The sequence below is a fragment of the Mytilus galloprovincialis genome, chromosome 11 (genome assembly GCF_965363235.1).
Source record: "Mytilus galloprovincialis chromosome 11, xbMytGall1.hap1.1, whole genome shotgun sequence".
Lineage (NCBI taxonomy): Eukaryota > Metazoa > Mollusca > Bivalvia > Mytilida > Mytilidae > Mytilus > Mytilus galloprovincialis.
In genome coordinates, this window is record NC_134848.1 from 70,959,894 (window position 1) to 70,979,985 (window position 20,092).

The window sequence follows — 20,092 nt, forward strand, 5'->3', positions numbered from 1 at the left end:
TCCTTATGTAGAAAAGGGTGGATCAATCCTGGTTTAAAGCTAGCTTAACCTGTCACTTGTATGACAGTCGCACATGATGTCATTGTTCCACCCTAATAGCCACTTCCGGTTTTAGTTTGTAGTTGTAATTCTACTTTTTTCCCTATTTGTATGTAAAAGTAAAGATAATTAATCGCCTAGTTCATTTCTAAGATTTTAGTTTAAAGCAACTATATGTACATTATTTATTTGTTTACAGTTTGATTTAACAAAAATATCGGCATAGCTGATAATACATTTATATGTCTAATTACAAACACAATTCTATATTAATATTCTTGTAATTGTTAAAAAAATTTACTTCAAATGACATAGTTACAAACCTGATCTTGAACAGTATCATATTTTTTAGAAATTCACCTTTGACTTCATTTTTGTGTCGTTGAACCAGTCATGTGAAGGACAGTTCGTGATTGTGCTGTTTTGTGTGCTGTCCTATATTGTTATACGTGTGTCGTTTTTATCCTGTCGTTATCATGTCGAAATGTACTATGTTAGTGTTTATTTGCCGAAACAGGCAATCAAATGATATACCTTTGTTCCAATTTCAATGTTAACATTATTTTCTTTTAATAACCGAACAGGTACCAATTATGTGTAATCTATCTCTAGCTAAAGGGTTAAATTAAAGTTCACATGAATACGGATTCAATTGTGTCGAAATCTTCACTTGCAAGTCTAAAATATACAATTACTGTGTTTTGTTTTGGTAAATATGTGGTTCCATTGTCTTTCCAAACACGCGACGTTTTGCGCGGTGAATATACTATTTTTGCAGGTGAATATGCTAATTTATTCAAAATCCCATTCATATAGAAAAACCTACTAAAGTTTTATCAATTTTGAATAACATGAATAATTCATCATCCATGTTTCTGAGCTTATGTTGACCGAATTGAACCATAATGGCTGCTAAAACCGAATTATCATTTCACAATTTTACTTTCATTAATGATTGAACCAAACAAACTCAGAATTTGAAATTTTAAGATAATTTCTCGTAGTTAGGGCCCTTTAAAATTCAAAAAGTTTTGAGTGACGTGCCATGGTTTTTTGAAATCAATAAAGGTTTTGTAGGTGTTAAATTTGAAAGAAAATGACTCGATTGATGAAAAGCTTCTGAAATTAAAGTGCTGTTTCTTTTATGAAAGATAAAAGAAAGTGAACAATAATTCCAATCGTAGGAAACGAAATGAGCGTACTCTGGGAGTGATAGACACAAATTCTATAAATATGAAAAAGAAGATGTGGTATGATTGCCAATGAGACAACCAGCTACAAGAGACCAAAATGACACAGAAATTTACAGCTGTAGGTCACCGTTATGTAAAGCATGTCATGAATAAAATGCCAAATTATGGTGCTAAATATTTATTAGATTTAAATATTTTGCCTGAAAGAACTATTTTTTTATAAAGGAACAAACATAAAATAAAACATTAGCATCGCAACAAAACACAAATATTATACAAAAAAGTATACAAAAATATTATAAAAGCTGATACTCGGAGTTATATATCAGACCAACATGACTCTATTAAAGTGTCAGTTCAAAGAATAATCAAACAGAATCACTGAATATTCTGAAACATTTCATTCTAATCAAAACTGAACACCCTTCAGACAATTTGCTTTCCCAATTCTAAACAATGCTTTAACTAAACTTTCAACTGTTGGTTGTGAATGATTCTGTTTCCAACGTCGCAAAATTTCTCTTGTTTGATCCAATAATTTATCTTTAAATTGATGTTGGATATGTTGTACTTCTGAGATATCAAGGCCCAGTTCTATACCAAGCTGTAACGAGCTGTCTCCAATATGATTAGATATATATCTCAGCACTGACATTGATGGTATCTTCTCTAAACAGTCTTTGGGAAGACCTGAAAGTTCAATTAAAAAATAATTTATAATTATTCTCCAATAAAGTGCATCCCTGATTTTAATTATATATTAAACGCTGTTTTAAACAATGATGTTTACTTTACAATTAGTAATAAAGTTGAGAATTAGAATAGGGAATGTGTCAAAGAGATATCAACGCGACCAAAACAGAAAATAGCGGGGGGACAATCGGTCTCACACACAACGAAAAAATCCCTCACACTGAGGCGTAATGAAAACAATGCACATCGAGCAACTACAATAATGATAGTTTGAACAACAGTAACCTTATCAAGTTTGAAGAGAAGTTAACGAATCAAAATCGAAAAGACTACAGGTTGCTTTAAAGAGTTTGACAATTTAATAAGAATAACTTATTACTATTCTTGATCTCTGTTTTTTTTCCACAAGGTATATATGGCCTTATATCCCTTCTTAGTAACCAATCAAATTGCAGGATTAACCTGGATATTTTAAAACAGTATACTATAATATATTACTAACCAGAATGTGGATCACTGTCTCTCAAAATCTGAAATTGATAACTTTCATAATATTCAAAAACACACATCAATTAATTATGATGACCCCCCCCCACCCAAACAAATTATTTTTACCACCACCACCGCCACAAAAAAGTGTCTGTGTTATTAAGATATTCAGATACATGTTACATTGTGTTTGGCTTTTGATAATTCATCATCAACAGACAATTAACAAGTTAAAATCAAACAATAAAATGGAGGTGTAAATTATTGTGCGGTATCTGGTGCGGTTCGTGTTGCACAGGTTTTAGTTTTCTTCGTTTTGTTTTGTGTACTGTTGTCTGTCTTTGTAATCATTTGTTTTTTGCAATACGACATTTTAAGAATTGTTTTTCTTGAATTTTTTTTTTACTTCTTTTAAAATTTAATTAAGATTATCTTATACACTTGATAAAGATTCTTGATTGTCACAATGTTCTGACAATTAACCAGTTAGTAAATTACCTGACATAGTATGTGTTTATTGATGTGACAATTTTCAAGTGCTTTTTGCAGTTGTAAAAATGAAGCATCTTTGTTTTCCTCCTTCCATTTGAGAACAGACATGAATTTCAGATCATTTGGGTTTTGATGCTGGAACTGATATTCTAGATTTTCCCATGTATTAACTGTAACCCCTAGGTTGACAACAACATCTCTACATTTGTATGGTTCTATTTCTGCAACAAGTCTTATGATATGTTTATCAAGAGGACATTGCTCTAATTCGAGTCTCCCAAGACCTAGTGATTAGAAATTTATTGAATATATAGTAATTTCACAATGCATATCAATAATTTCGATGATAATAATCTTAGAACAGAAATTATATATGCGTTTATGTCATTTGATTTTGCCATGTGATTATGGACTTTACGATTGGATTCTCCTCTGAGTTCAGTATTCTTGTGATTTTACTTTTTATATTTATTGAACTTATTTCTTGTTCAACGGCAATGTCAACTTAAAACCAAACGTACCTCAGACGTAGATACTCTTAAAATCTGGTATTTTTATTGATTTTCTGTTTAGGATATAATCGAAACTGGCAAGTGTGCTTTCTTAACTAGCCATCTTTATGTGAACTGACACCGCGACATGAATTTAAACAAAGATTTATGAAAAACCGGACAATTTGAAATTTCCTGTTGTCAACTTCCCATTTCTTAGGAGCAAATTACTATCTGTCCCATTGTGAATTGGTTTTAAATCTCATTCTAATATGACGTGCTTCTTTCGATTTTTAAACAAGCCCATGCTGAAAATCAAATAAAATGTGTTTGCACATGGGTATTTGGACAACTGCAGAAAAATGAATTTTATCAAATTGGCATGCATTCAATATATTTTATTAACTTAAAACAGTTTCCAACTCTTAAATGATACACAAGTTGTTAATAATAGAAATACAATGACTACAATGAGTTACAATTCGCAATTGTCATATTTGACCTAAATACTACAATGTTCATATCGGCTGTTAAAAATCCCTCCCTCTAAAAAACACATTGCGTGTAGCAAGGGAGGTTCATGGAAGAGCGTACATAAACGCTCATTACTTATACACAACGGACACAGAAATTACCGTAATTAACCTCATCAGAATCAAAATAATTGACGCAAGCTATAATTTATTGTAGTTTTATCGCTCGGTCAAAAATGAACAAGAATAGCATACCTACCCATGTTAAAACTACAATAAATAATAGCTTGCATCAATTGTTTCTTAAAATGATAACAAAAAAAAGTTTAATACTACAGTATACATACTTAATTGACAGGTGTGTAAGCTAATGCCACAAGTAGCTGTTGGGTCACTATCACGAATGTTTTAATTGACACGGCAAGTTTGAATCTGACATCTTACAATTTGAGATATAAGGGTATTTTACTAACACAAAAAGTGACCATAATTGTACTTACCTCCACAGTTAACTTCACATCTTTCGCATGAAACCTAAAAATATATTTACATATAACATGTTAATAAGATAGCAAGTACAAAGCCGTAGTTTTAAAATTCAGTTTTTCTGATGTTCTTTTGTTTTTCTTCTTATAGTTGGTGTTTTCCTCGGTAATAATTAGTTTGTAACCCGGATTTATTTTCTCTTAATCGATTTATGATTTTTAATAGCGGTATACTACTGTTGCCTTTATTTAAACTTTACCTTTAAAAAACATCTTTGTCTGCATACATGTTCACTAACGCATGCTCAACACTTATCATTCATTTGGAATGTATAAAATCACATATATATAGTTTTTGATACATTTAAAGGGGCACTAGCTGTCAAATTCATGTTCACCGATTTTAATCGAATTTTCATATTTTGTTTATAAAAATGTAAAACATTTATCCAAACTATTAACAGTCTAAAATAAAAAATAAACAGTACACGAGTATGAAAATACATAGCTTCATTTCGTGTGCATTTTAGTCCAGACGCCATCTAATTAATTATCGAGTTGACCCCTAAGGTCATGCGATGACCATATAAGCCATGTAAACATAAATATAGATATAAATAGATTAAGCAAACTCTTGCTGTTGGATTATTCTAGGTCTATTTAATTTCATATTATAGATGAAAAATAAATGTTCATTATCGTTTTTACCTGTATAAGAATGCATTTTTGTGGATCGAATCAGTCAATCAAATGATTTATCTTTTTTTCGCTTTCAATGTTGACATTCTTTTCCTTTAAATAACTTTACACATACAATTCACGTGTTTTCCATCTCCAGCTGAGGGTTTAAATTGAAGTTCACATGAATACGTATTCAATGAGGTCGAATTATTCACTTGCAAGTGAATAATTCATAATAAATGTTTTAGTAGCTTATTTTGACAAAAATGAACCATACTGGCTGCTAAAAGCTAATTATTATTTCACTATTTGCATTTCATTATTGATTGAGCAAAAAAAAGATATTAGATTATTATACGTCTCGTAGCTAGTGCCCCTTTAAAACGCTTTAGAATATATTTGTTTAAGCAGGTGTTTCAAAAAGCAGGTGAATAGTTTGTGTAACAAATAATTAAATAATATGATATTGAAAAAAATTAGGTTAAAGAAAAAACTGAAGTTGCTTTTTTGCATATTAAGGGGATTATAAACAATACTTCACGAAATCGCATATAAAGTCGTTCCCACCAAACTTATTAGACATTAATGATTTGTTTCTGTTCGGTGAAACTAATAATAGATGAAGGCATCGCAAGACAGAAAGTTATGTTAATTAAAATCGCATACACTATAAACATTAAAAAGTAAAATTACACTCTCTCAAAAAATTTAACTTGACATGAATTATAAAAAGTGGAAGTCCATAAAAAATTAAACATTAAACTATATCAACCATCGTTACTAATACAAATCTACTTTGTATTGTCTTTACTTTAAGGATCATCTAAAAATGGTGTTGGTTTACTTTCTCCTGTTCAATATTTTTAAATTATCAGTTATTATACAATAACAAGAAATGAATAAATACAGAAGACTGTAAAATTCAATTACGCGGTTGTTGGCAACATATTCATTTAAACAAGATATTATTCAGATATCAGTTATATATATAATGTGGTCAGTTTTATAAATTTCCTGTTTACAAAACATTGAATAAATTAAACATTAAACTATATCAACCATCGTTACTAATACAAATCTACTTTGTATTGTTGGTTTACTTTCCCCTGTTCAATATTTTTAAATTATCAGTTATTATACAATAACAAGAAATGAATAAATACAGAAGACTGTAAAATTCAATTACGCGGTTGTTGGCAACATATTCATTTAAACAAGATATTATTTAGATATCAGTTATATATATAATGTGGTGATTTTTATAAATTTCCTGTTTACAAAACATTGAATTTTACGAAAAACTAAGGATTTTCTTATCCCAGGCATAGATTACCTTAGCCGTATTTGGCACAACTTTTTGGAATTTTGGATCCTGAATGCTCTTCAACTTTTTACTAGTTTGGCTTTATAAATATTTCGATATGAGCGTCACTGATGAGTCTTATGTAGACGAAACGCGCGTCTGGCGTACTAAATTATAATCCTGGTACCTTTGATAACTAATTACCTTTTCAGCAAACCACATGGAAAGGTTCTTCACATCATGGGATGTATCATGTGGACAAACCCATGTACGGATTCCTGTAGTCGGCATATCCCTATGTGGAAAAAAGCAGACAGATTTGCGGAATAGACTCTCACAGATTACTCCGAAATCTATTTCAAACGGCGCGGAGTATTTTGCATTTTGATCTCCATCTTCTGACAACAGGGAATAAAAGTCTGATATCCGATGAACAGCTGCCGTAAGACATTCTTGAACAGAAGAAGCTAACGTCGGTACGATATGTGCAACATCTTCAGTATAGATGAGCAAAACAACGATCCTTCTGCCTTTTACCTGGACTGCTACATCATGGTTACCGTCTACCTCAACAACTACAAGGTTGGAAAATGCCATGCTTGACCCCTTATAGGTTTTTATTTCCCACATAGTAACCAACGAGGCAAGAAAACGGTAGATCAGTGCAGGAGGAATCACCTCTTCAACACATCTATACGCCATGATGATAGAATTCTTAGAGCTGCATCTTCTTGTCATATATTTTGTGTTATCATGCTTCCTTATCATACAAGGTACAAAGAAATGGTATTCATCTTCAGTTGGATTTTGTGGAGGAACAAGTATGTCCAGGTACACTAAAATGTTGATCATAAATTCTTTATACGGTACTATATGTTTGAATGCTTCTTGGTTCCATAAGGCATACATGTCCATTCTTTCTATTCTACCAGTGTCTTGCAAAGACCTGAAAATCTTTTCAAATTTTTCTTCTTTCGGCCAAAACTGCTTGTCTGTTATAATTGATCTAAGAACTTCGATCAGGAAAACAGGATTAATGATGATAAAATCACGAAGGTTTATGTCATCAAAGAAAAGCAACTTGCCAAGTGAATGTTGAACTTTCAGGAAGGTGTTTAGCTGCTTCTCTGATAACACCATTGATTCATTTTTTGAGTTGAGATCCTGTAATTTCTGTTTAGAGATGATGTTTTTTCCGAGCTCCACTTGTTCAGCTATCTGCAACTCCAATGGAACCCATGCGGTTGGCATTTCTTCACCCCATCTTGGATGATCAGAAGCACGGTCTATCAGACGTTGACGCAGAAGATTTATTTCTGGATCGTTGATATTGGTGGCATTGATGAAAATCAGAGGCTTGTATTCTAAATGAGCAAGACCTGCATGAGATTTGAACAATTGATCCAGTGATTCAGTTAGCTTCTCCCGGTATGATTCTATTTTGTCCTACAATTAAATAATCTACATGAAGAATTTGCTATAAATTTATGGTTGCACTTGACAGACATTGATGAAATAAACTATATATAACATCTTAATAACAACATAAAATCTAACATGAAATCTACAAAATGACTCTTTTTAAGGCGCTTCCTTACTTACGGAGAAGAAATCTGTTCAATGAATTTATATAGTTTGTTTGTAGTCGACATTCAATTTTGAAGATATACATTAAAACAAACCATGTCTAAAAAAGATTAAAAAAAATACTAAAAATGTATATATAGTAGAAGTAAAAATAAGATTTGGAGATTAAACGTTATCAATCAGAGGAACGAGTAACAAACAACTCTCATATACCCGACTTGGTTAAAATATTTGATGAAGAAAATGGTGGGTTAACCTTTGATGAATATCTAGGTAAATTCCCACTTGTATGAAAGTTTTAATGTATATTTTAATAAATGATCTTCCTCAAAACAAACAGGGTTAAACCAAGTACCTACGGAAACATTTGGCATGCGTCAAGCCTCTTTCTGAATTTATTTTGTCACATTCATATTATGTGTATTTGTTCTGAAAAGATTTTCGAATTTTATTACCTTTTGAACTCTATCTTTATGCGTTGCAACCAACAAGATTCGTGGAAATCCGTCTCTAGACTTTTTGCAGTAGGTCAGTATTGAATTCACCCAGTGTACTAAGTAAACTAAAATCAAACATAAATCACTGATATACATGATTTTCATAGAATTATACAGCTATTTTACATGAGGTTTAGTTTCTCTTGTTTCTGATTGTTTGATTTGATACATGGATGTATATAAGGTTAACGTGAGTGATACAACAAACAAAAACACAATGTAACGAAGATCTTATGCCTCATATGGGACATTTTTGAATCCCCTGAATTCATATTTTCAGTTAGATAAATTTAATAAATTCCTAATAAATCTAGTAGGCAAGTTGAGATAAACATATGTGTATATACCTGCTGCCGATGTCTCATAATGACTGGTTATTGAGGAATCATTCTCCAAATGAAGGCTATGACAGGCATTAAACATCAACACAAATATGCCACGACTTGTAATGAATAGCTGATGAGTCATGTAGAATTCCTTTTGTCCACCAAAATCCCAGATATCAAAGAAGACTAGATTCTGCTTGTACTTTCCTTCTTTGATGGCTTGGAAGATAAGATTTTTCAATTTCCATTGCGGAATATTGCTGGACAATAAGTTCCGGAATTGTAGTTGTTTGTTCGGCTTGTCGTATGACGTCGTTTCTACTGAATTCGGTGGAACAGACGATTGTGCATGTATCTCATCTGTCACGGGAATGTCTGACGACGGTTGTATTGTTTGAGCTTCTTTCGGTTTATCGATAGCAACATGCATTTCTTTTGCTGCATTGCTAACACCAAGCTGTTCGTAGGACTCGAATATGAACATTGTTCTTCAGCTTGCATACCTTCCATATCTTGCCTTTGTAACGAAATGAGCATCCCGGCAATAATGTCCAGATTAGAACTGCCTGAAATATAACAGAGAACAATGAAATTATGTGAAACCGGGCACCCATAAAGGAGCCTTGCAAGGCTTTCTTTACATGCAGAGACGTTGATGCTCTCTCTATAAAAGAAATCGATTTAACGTATTCGCCTCAACCGGAATGGGCTTGGATTCTTTCACCTCTTAAAGTCAAACATACTCCCTTTTTCATTTGTTCTTGATTTTGGTTTATAGACGTCAATGTTATTTATATCTTTTGTCTTGTTTGACAGCAAACGTCTTATGATAGCAATGAATCGGCGTATATATCCTAGGGGATCAAGTGATATATAAACAACCAATTAAATGACCTGTGTAAATATCGAAAAAATAAAATATTATATTGAATATAAAATAGTGAATGCATTAATGTCTTTCTATTTTTAGTCAATAAATTCAAAAGTTATGTTTTATCTAGTTTGTTTTTATGAAGTAAATTAATATACACGATATGTTTGTTTCTAAATTAACTAACAACATTTTTACTACGTCTTAGATTGAGTTGAACTATCTTGATCGTCTGTCTGCTTAGTACTGAACGTGACCTATTCCCAAATATGGCTGTATTGCCAAGTGTGAATTGGCATTGTTATACGACGTGTCTCGGTATCTATGAATCCAATATTCATGTATTTAGTTATGATGTTACTTTTGTAAGTACAGTTATATTTTGTGTTATATCTTATTGTTTTCTTTTTAATTTTTTATTTTGGGTACAGTTCACATATGTCTTATATGTCAGTATAGTTGGGTAAAATTCCCTTATCCATGGATAACATATTGTGTTAGTCGAAAAAAGTATGACGTCGTCATAAAATGATCGTCATAATCATAATAGTTACTTATAATAGTATTTTGAGAAAAAAATGTGAATTTCTAGATCTCGTTCAATATAGTTGCATGACTTTTACATGTTTTAAGATACATTGTTTATAATTTTTTCACTCAGGCAAAACTACGAAAATAATCAGACATACAACACAACTCACTAAACAATTCAAACAGCATCTAAATTAATCTAACAAAAGATGAGCGAAAGATACCAGAGAAACCGTCAAACTCATAATTTGAAAATAAACTGACAACGCCATGGCTAAAACTGAAAAAGACCAACAGACAAATAATATTACACAAGAAACAATATAGAAACTAAAGACTGAGCAACACGAACCCCACCCAAAAACTTGGGGTGATCTCAGGTGCTCCGGAAGGGTAAGCAGATCCTACTTTACATGTGGCACCCGTCGTGTTGCTCATATTATTGCAAACCCGATAAATAGTCTATTTCGGTAGAACACATTCATGAAAATAGAAGAGGATTGTTGTTATGACGTAAGAAACATATCCGATTTCACCTGTGAAACGGTTATCCCATAACGGTCAACCAACTCGTGATGGCGTCCTCTATCAAGGCAATCATGATAGGAAAGTTTTGTTTTCAACCGACTCTCATTGTCAATTTATAGATGTAAGTCAAGATATTTGGGAGGCTTAACATTATCTGCTTATCTCTATTTCGATAGGATAGATGCTTTCAACATAGTCACCAATTTTTCAATTATTTCAAATAAGTTTACAGTTTTTTTAGTGAGACAACACCATCTATATAGCGGAAGGTAAAGTGAAAGGATATAACTAACCTCTTATTTTTCATCCTAAGAAGTTCCTTTAAAAGTCCGCCTCATAACAATAAAGAAAAGAGTCGGCAAAATGAGGGGCATAATTGGTTTCCATTGGACAGTCTGTTGAAAAACACGTCCTCCAAACGTAACACATATGTTGTCAATCAAGAAATCAAGCATCTTGATATTGTCAGTTTCAGAGAATATTTTGTTTGAATCACTGTGATCCTTTACAAAGTATGATTTATCCATCCCTAATAGTGGAGCGGCGGAGAGGACAATTTGAGAAATTTAAATTACCTAAATACCTCATGGGATTTTAATAGCTCATTGGAAAGCGGAAATCGTGTAGTGTTTGAAAATATGTGTCGTAAATATAAAATCTGGTACAGATATACCGAAAATCAAGGTCAAAGGTCGTCACTTAAAAAAATCCTATTTTCATCTGGAGAAACAATACCAATGACATTTTTCAAAATTAATAATCTATTCAATAAATTATATGAGTAGTATTATGTAGAAATGCGTTAGTTCATACAAAATCTTTTTCATATTTGCACACGACGTCAGAACAACGTTTTATTTAACTTTAAGCTAGTCTGTGTTTACTGGTATACAAATCATAATGCCTAATAAAACACAGTTACAGCATAACCTTGATATTTGACCGCGACAAATAGCATTTCTTGAATACTTTATGATAAAAGTTTTCCAAAAAGTATCCGAAATGCATAGTTGATAAACCAAACAAAATGTGCAGTCGAGTTAAATTTCCTTTCAGTTTTCAAGGATTCGACATGTCACTGAGTTTTGAATTCTATCTTCTAGTATCTCAATACAAGATACCTTTTTATATAATATAGTTTTGGGAGTGATATATATATTACTCAATGTGGGCAAACGTGGTGTAGAACAAATTCATAAATTGCGACATGACTGTTTTAATATTCTATCATGAGTTTATTTTCATACCAAATGAAACGTCGAAAAAATTATAGCAAATTAAAATAAAGTTACCAAGTATTACAACAAGAACTATTTTCATGTTATTTCATCTGTGTCATCAGCTATGTCGGCTTGTTCTGCCTAGACATTGTAACAACTACCTAAATTTTAACAAAAACAGAAATCAGTGCAACTTGGTGAAGACCCGGGTCCTTGCAAACACATGCGGCCTGGCATGCTTTTGTCCCCTTACTCGAACAAAGTAGATCTTGTAGAAAGTCTGATGCCATTTGTCCCTCAAAGACAACTGCCTCTAACTTGTCATTTTGCGCAGTTTTCCAACCAAAAGCACATGGGGAGTTAGGTACAATTACTAGACAATTCATGTGTCAGACAGATCCCTCTCCGCATATCATTCTAAGAATTACCCACAACATATATCTAGAGTCTGTCCGAATGGATCTTTGCAAGTGTTTTAAAGTTCAAGTGTATTTTGACGTCGCGACGGTTCACCTCTTATTTTTGGTTTTGTAAAGGGTGAGCACTGCGTCAGCGAAGATACTTTTTCTTCATAGACTAATTCCTAATAATTGTCCTGTTTCCCTTCAAACCGTTGTCTGATACTAAATCCGAGTGTTCCATGTAGAACTGAATTTTGAAATATATCACGCGCCATCGAGAAAAATGTGTTTTATCGTCAATCGTTTTGGTATTTATAATATCAATATTGTCCACATCTTCCTGGATTTAGGAACCACAGGTAGCTATACTGAATGGAACATAACAACAACCTTGTATTTTTTGTTATTTCAGCATTAATCGCTATACTAGTCAAAAACCTCCGAACCTCGTCATACTTGACACAGAAACCATGTGCATTTAAATTTTCAATCAAAGACCTCGATCCGAACTCATGATACAACTGTACTGCAAGATTAAAACTGAATGGAGTAGTTATGTTATTAAAATTTACACCAGGCACTCTGCGAGAGCATCTCATTTTCTTCGAATGCCATCCGAAATATCCATTGATACTGAAAAAAATGTTTCAAAAGATTTTTTGTCCAGAAGCCAAGTAATGAAACTTTCAAACAGGGTGACACCATTGCCATTGACACTTCCAACGATACTTCGTCATTTGCAGGATGATAACCTCCAGATATATAAACATTTTCCATTTTGTTGTCTTAATATTGAGGCTGCGTCATAAAGTACATGCATATCGGTTTGTTCGTTGGTTTTGGTGGAGCTTCATGTACTGAAGTCGGCTTTCGTCTCAAGCATTTTTAATTCTGCTTAGATGTTATTCGCTGCTTTAACAGCGTCTCCAATGGAAATATCGCTAGCAAATACAAAGCTAGATTTACCTTGTCCTTATTGAGCATAAAATACAATGGCATCCGTGTAGTGCTTCTCAAGACTTTTTGTCACAAATAAGGTATCTGTCTATAATTTCAACTACTCTTTCAAATGCCAAATCATACGCAGATTTGTCAGTGGATTTTGGTCTATATGCCTAGTATGTGGTCAGACATGCTGCATTATTGAGCAAATAATATCTTGCCCTATTCAATTATTCATTTCAGCATCGCATGCTCTAACAGCAACATGTTGAAGATTGACTAACCTATCAGCAGATGAAATTGTATGTAATGTTTTCAGCCTTTTATGAGACATTTTTTTTCAAATAATACACTTTCATGTATTGTGATTTATATTTTCAGGAACCAATGAATTAGATAAATCGGAATTTATATCTTGTGTTTCCTTTTCAGCTGAATAACATGATAGTGATTTTAAATTCTGCTTACTTGTGTAGCTCTTATAAAATGACATATGATACCTAAATATGGGTAATTCACTTGCTGTTTCATTGCAGAATTCATTCAAATAACTGAAAAAAAGCACCACGTCTCTTTGCTGCAGCATTTTATCAGACTTTTTTTTCCAGATTCTGTTGATTTTATAAAAATTTCTTAAACAGCAGAATCGCAGATAATACATTTGTCAACACCAACACCCACTCTCCTTTTTTGGCATCTGGCGAGACAGTTAAATTGTCCATTTGATTGAATAAAAAACAAATCAAGCACACCTGCAAACCAAACACACCCTTCAATGATATTCACTTCCCCAGTTAAATTCAACAAAAACGAATAAACAACAATATAAAAAAAAATTACTCACAAGGCTTCGGAAATTATAAAATTAACAAGAAAATGCTTGAAAATGACTACAAATGACCTTCGCGAAATCGCTGAATGTGGGACTATACTAGTAACTAAAAACCACAGCAATGTCGGTAAATCTGTAACAAATATTCGGACTTGACATCTGTATTGAAAGCAGATATTTAGCCAAATATCTATCTTATTGGGAATTAACTTCAAAAAGTAAATCGGGTCGATTGAAGTATTATAAGTCGGCTTTACTGTTGTGCCTTTAAAATACAACTATACTACACGTGCAAATAATGCTAGGTGAAAAACCATGATTTTTCAGTGTTATTTTTAACTATTTTCAGATACATTGTGGTTCACATATAGGACTATTTGGAAATGCCCTTATATTGTTTGAAATTCAAGAATAACTGTAATTACCAATTTCGTTCACAAATTATTTTTTAGAACGGACTTGTTATGGTATTTATCTACCGAATCAGCAGTGGGGTATTCGATGCAAGTTGGGTAACGTCAGTGAAGGCTACTTTGACGTCATTTGTACCATATTTGATATTTACGACAAACATTTTTCTAGAGATGGATAATCGATAGTCAATTTAAGACCTTAAAATTCAATGAGGTATTTAGGTAATTTAAAATCGTTAACTAAGCAACTTTTTCAACATTTGCCGCTCCACTATAAGACTATAAGGCAATATACTCATATCTACGTTCTTTTTTATGAAACAAAGCAATACTATTACAAGATGAAAGAGTCTTATATTGTATTTATTTTAAAGATCTTTGGAATGTTTTAAACGATGTTGTTTCGGGTTTTATCTGCGGGGACAAAGACACGAACAACGACGCCAACAAAAAGTGTATGGTACTAGTAGTTGATAGTAAAGCTGACAAAGACTTCAACAACACAAGCAAATTATGTTTTGAACTTAGATTATATAGGATACACTTTTGCGGTAGAGTAACAATCAATTAAAATAAATGTATAAAGCAATGGTACAATCGCTACATTTTTTTCTATTTTAAAGGATTTTACCTTACATACAAACAATTGGTTTATAGATTTGCCTAATTCTATGATCAGATTTGCCTTAATACTAAATATAGATCTGTCTGATTTCTTATAGATTTTCCTGATTTCACCTTAAAAGTATACTATTTTAGTAGTTTTATTATAGATTCAAATTTTACATTAGATATTCTTAGTTACGTTGATATTGAAACAAAATGTGTTACATAAAAACATTCCAATTTTGTAAAATAGTCATTCAAAAATCCGAGCATGATGGCCGAAACTAAAACAACAAAAATGTTGAAGATGGTCGTAACTCTTTATTAAGTAGGACCGAATAAGGCAAGTCAAGAGTTTTAAACGTGTCTTTTATTGTATGAATATAGTATATGATTTGCGCAGTTGATTTCACCAAATGATAAAAAACTAAAAGGGGAAAAGAGAGGGTACATGTTAAGTGCAAAACGGAAGACAATTAGAACGAATCGAAAAACAACCAAAAAAATGAAATGAAATGAAAGTCATTGTTAATTAAAGTATAATGTATCAAAAAACAAGGGAAATAACAATTAAGAAAACAATAAAGTAACACAGCTCCTGTTATGATAATTCTTAGTTGCGAATAATGAAAAGGCGTTTTTAACAAATTGGACATCACATGAAATAACAGTATACTCAGTGATGTCTTTCTTTATATTTTGCATCTATTGAAAACATACACTTTTAAAAAACTAGTATGCATCTACTAGTTGGAATTTTAAAAAACACTCTACTATTTAAAATTTACACTTTAAGTCGAAACGACATAAGTAAGGAATCAAAATAATCTAAACATATTGATATGCTATGGCGGTCGTTATCGAGACTAACGTACCTGAATTGAAGAACATAAATCTTATTCTTATAGTCTAGATTTTGAGAAGTCGTATTTTCATTTGGTAAAGTCGGGCTGATTTTAAGGTGCAAGGTCGAAGTTCAGATATAATTATTACCCGTGGTTATTAAACATCCTGAATACGCATATTGGTACCGTGCTATCCGATATACACACTGAACGTACAAAAAGGAATGAAATATATGTATATGTAGCTTGTGTCCAGGATAATATTAGAAAATAGAACTTTATGCTTCAACTCAGCGTATTGGTCTTTTAAAGCTGAATACATTCATACAATATAAACATATAATATAAATATTATTTTCAACCTGCATATGTATGTGATAGTTGCCGCAGTACATTTCGTTCTAACTTATAATATTATCATGGCTGAAAGCCTGGCCACAAACTACTAATCTTTTATCTTACTCTTAAATTCAACGAGTGTAGTAGTGTAAATATATATCAACAATATTCATCCTGTCGAGGTTAACACAATGTACATTGCGACACCGTGGATTTCGTTTTCATTCCGTACAAATACTAAGAAATAATATCAATGACACACAGCAATATATAATAGTTATGTAATCGATAAAAAACAAAGACAACACGTTAAAAACACCAAGATTTCGAAGTGCATTTGTGGGTTTACCTTCATCATGAACGACCAAAATTCGAATATTGTAGGCCAATGGTTTATTAAAACTGCAATAGCTGATTAAAAATAAAAGGTTATTGTTCAAAATTGTACGTTCAATAATTTCATCTGCCGACATGGTAACAAGTAACAAAAAAGTCGTCAATAAAAAAATTCTAAAAACAAATATGAGGGAATACACGTGTATTCAATTATTTGTTGCCTTGACTTACATGCAAAAATATATTAATACTCAACACTTACATACTATTTGGCTTGATACGAGTTGATTAGTTTTTACTGTTTCTCCTAAATGATGGTCGTTTAGAATACATCAGAACTGCGTATGTTTGATTATTTTATAACTTAATCTCTTGATAATGGTTATCAGAGTAACATATAATTTTTTGCTGTATGAATCTTTTGATACATTGTAATCCATTATTTTCGTCATGTTCATATGTTGTACATATAAAACACTGCATCTAATCATTCGCGTTTGTTGTTTTGTGCATGTAACAGAGAGGCGAAAATTACTAACATTTCTTAAACATAAGCAATGAATCAACAAATTTAAAAAATTGAAATCATAATTTTAATTATCTGTTTTTTCCTTTAATCCTTTAAGGATTTTATTAATTTCAAAGAACTAAATGTAAATGATTGAGTTTAGTGTGTCCTTTTCACGTATAAAACAATTTTTTGAAGAAAAAATTGTAACATCGATAAATTGTACCGATATAGCTTCTTAATAAGAGATACAATGATAGGTATCACTGTAGCTACATCAGTAGAGCACAAAACTACTGATAAATTATGGTTTTGAAGAAAGGGTTCGAATCTCGCTCAGAATACTTGCATTTTTTTGTGTTGTTATATTAAATTTTAATGTTTCTATTATATTTTTTCAAAAATTTCCTTAATTCATAGAGTCATTCTGGTTCATTTTGAATATACAGTTTACTAGTATATAATTTTACATGTATCAAAGAAAAAGTAATGTATTGCTTATTGTGTGCAATCCTATGACTTCCATACTCTTGACTTACTTTCTATTCATGTGTTTACATTTATTACATATATTCAAGGGACAACTGCCGTCAAACTGATGTAGGTGCCTGCACATAACCAATAACACGATAATTAATTCTATAGAAAGGAAGCTTACATGTTGCGGGTGTAATATACACATAACTGAAAATAAGGCCATTGTATACAAGTTTCAAAACAACAACAAACAGCTTTCGAAACCTTTTTTTGAACATGGTATTATATGTAACAAATGCAGCCAACAACAATTGTGTCGCCAATTCACAAACTGTATAGATACTAGTACTGAAATGTTTTACCACCGTCCCTACACCGGTACCATCAGAAAATAAAACAACACAACAGAACAAATCAGTTTTACTACAAATCGTAATTGTAGGTAAAACATCAACAAGCTGTTGCATCTTTATCAAACCGAAGGGCCGATTTGTTAAAATGACAGAAAAGGCAATATAATATGTGATAGTAACAGTGGGTGATCTATGACCAACTGATGTACAAAATGTAAGATGTTCTCCGGTTAAAATATATACATGTATTATCTTATCTTATCTTAAAGACGACAAATTCAGATATACATATATTCAGAATGAGAAAATCACGATTTGAATTTGTTCGATATTATTTGGCTCCTTGACAAGTTACGTGGTATGGCACCTTGCATAAAGAATGTTAATAATAAAATAAAATCAATATTAATCAATTAATAGTCTTGGCCTTGTTTTCGTAGGAATACCTTTTCAAGGTATGAAAATAGATGATGTGACGTATTTTCATGTACTATAATTAGCATCTATCGGGCTATTTAAAACATGATTTTACCTATCTTATCGAATGAACAAATTGCCGGCAAATAGGCTCTACCTCTTTAAATTTCTCAACTTGTGAATCGGTACTGTTATAGAACGGGAGGTTTGGCATATCATAAAACCAGGTACAATCCAATAGTTTTTTTCATAAAATGCCCTGTTCCAAGTCAGGAAAATGGGCATTGTTATATTAAAGTTCGTTTCTATGTGTGTTAGTTTCTGTGTTGTGTCTTCTCTGCTGTGTCGTAATTCGCTTTTACTTGATACTTTACCCTCAGTTTTAGTTTGTAACCCGGAGTTGTTTTTCCTCTATCGCAGTATTCTACTGTTGCCTTTATTTATAGTTGATAAGTATGTATTGATTTGAAAGCTTGGATCTTTTAAATGTGTGTCTTAGAGTTATAAATTGTATAACACTGTAGTAATGTATTAAAGCAAGTGGCCTTTTTCCATCTTGTTCTAAACTTGTGAATCGGTACTGTTATAGAACGGGAGGTTTCGCATATCATAAAACCAGGTACAATCCACTAGTTTTTTTCATAAAATGCCCTGTTCCAAGTCAGGAAAATGGCCATTGTAACATTAAAGCTCGTTTCTATGTGTGTTACGTTTCTGTGTTGTGTCTTCTCTGCTGTGTCGTAATTCGCTTTTACTTTATACTTTACCCTCAGATTTAGTTTGTAACCCGGAGTTGTTTTTTCTCTATCGCAGTATTCTACTGTTGCCTTTATTTATAGTTGATAAGAATGTATTGATTTGAAAGCTTGGATGTTTTAAATGTGTGTCTTAGAGTTATAAATTGTATAACACTGTAGTAATGTATTAAAGCAAGTGGCCTTTTTCCATCTTGTTTTTTTTTTTTTTTTTTGGCGCAGGAGTAATCTAAATTTTCACGGTTTATGACTATCCTATCGACACGGAAGCACAGTTTCCTTTGCTCGTGATGTGAAAATTTAATGTATCACAATATGTGTGTCTAAATTATATGTGTCGTTCTGAAACTAGACTATAACTGTTTACAATTTAAAAGACATGTCAAAGATTTTGGTTTTTCTTACATTTGAAGAGTTTTAAACAATTTTAATTTAAATTATCTGATAATTTACTGATTGGAAAAAAGGACTTTGCAATATGTCCTACCAAAACAAGTAAAAGAATGTATATATTTATTAAAACAAGTTCATTATTGAATGTATAACATATTTTATTTATATAAATCTGTTGTCCTTGCATATGCGTTGACTTTTACAAAGTTTTTTTTTTTATCCAACAACTGCCGAACCTACAATTATAATAGCACAATTATATTGACAGCGCTTATCAAAATCTATTGTTCTGTAAATACATGTATTTTGATATAAGAACTTCATCATGCTTGATATTTATGCTTTTGGTACACATTAAAATATGGTGCACACTAAAATGTGGTGCACACTGTTAAATAACCCGCTACGCGCGTTATTCAGTGTGCACCACATTTTTTATGTTATTTTTTCATAGACAGAAAAAATATTACAGTCATTCCTTAATTAATATGGATCTTGCCTATATACCAGCTGTGATTATTTGAAATATCTCCTAATTGAAACAATAGCATAACATCACTACATCGAAAACACACC

At 31.9% G+C, this 20,092-nt stretch overlaps 1 protein-coding gene across 1 annotated transcript; it reads right to left on the reverse strand.

The window, feature by feature from the left end:
• Window positions 1–1,394: 1,394 nt before the first annotated feature.
• Window positions 1,395–9,311, reverse strand: LOC143052739 (uncharacterized). Its single transcript, XM_076225846.1, has 7 exons — window positions 8,771–9,311; window positions 8,382–8,488; window positions 6,544–7,785; window positions 4,371–4,404; window positions 2,913–3,190; window positions 2,428–2,455; window positions 1,395–1,922 (listed from the first exon to the last, which is right to left on the reverse strand). Exons 1-7 carry the CDS (start codon window positions 9,231–9,233, stop codon window positions 1,642–1,644), a joined length of 2,433 nt encoding a protein of 810 aa, XP_076081961.1. The 5' UTR covers window positions 9,234–9,311; the 3' UTR covers window positions 1,395–1,641.
• Between the last annotated feature and the right edge of the window lie 10,781 nt (window positions 9,312–20,092).

What these genes read in the sequence shown, in the direction of transcription:
- LOC143052739 (XM_076225846.1), bottom strand. Translation starts at nt 9,233, where the DNA reads ATGTTCATATTCGAGTCCTACGAACAGCTTGGTGTTAGCAATGCAGCA. An exon ending in ATGTGAAGTTAACTGTGGAG is followed by an intron (nt 3,191 to 4,370) that starts GTAAGTACAATT and finishes TCTAATCACTAG; the next exon opens with GTCTTGGGAGACTCGAATTA. An exon ending in AGACAGTGATCCACATTCTG is followed by an intron (nt 1,923 to 2,427) that starts GTTAGTAATATA and finishes TTGAACTTTCAG; the next exon opens with GTCTTCCCAAAGACTGTTTA.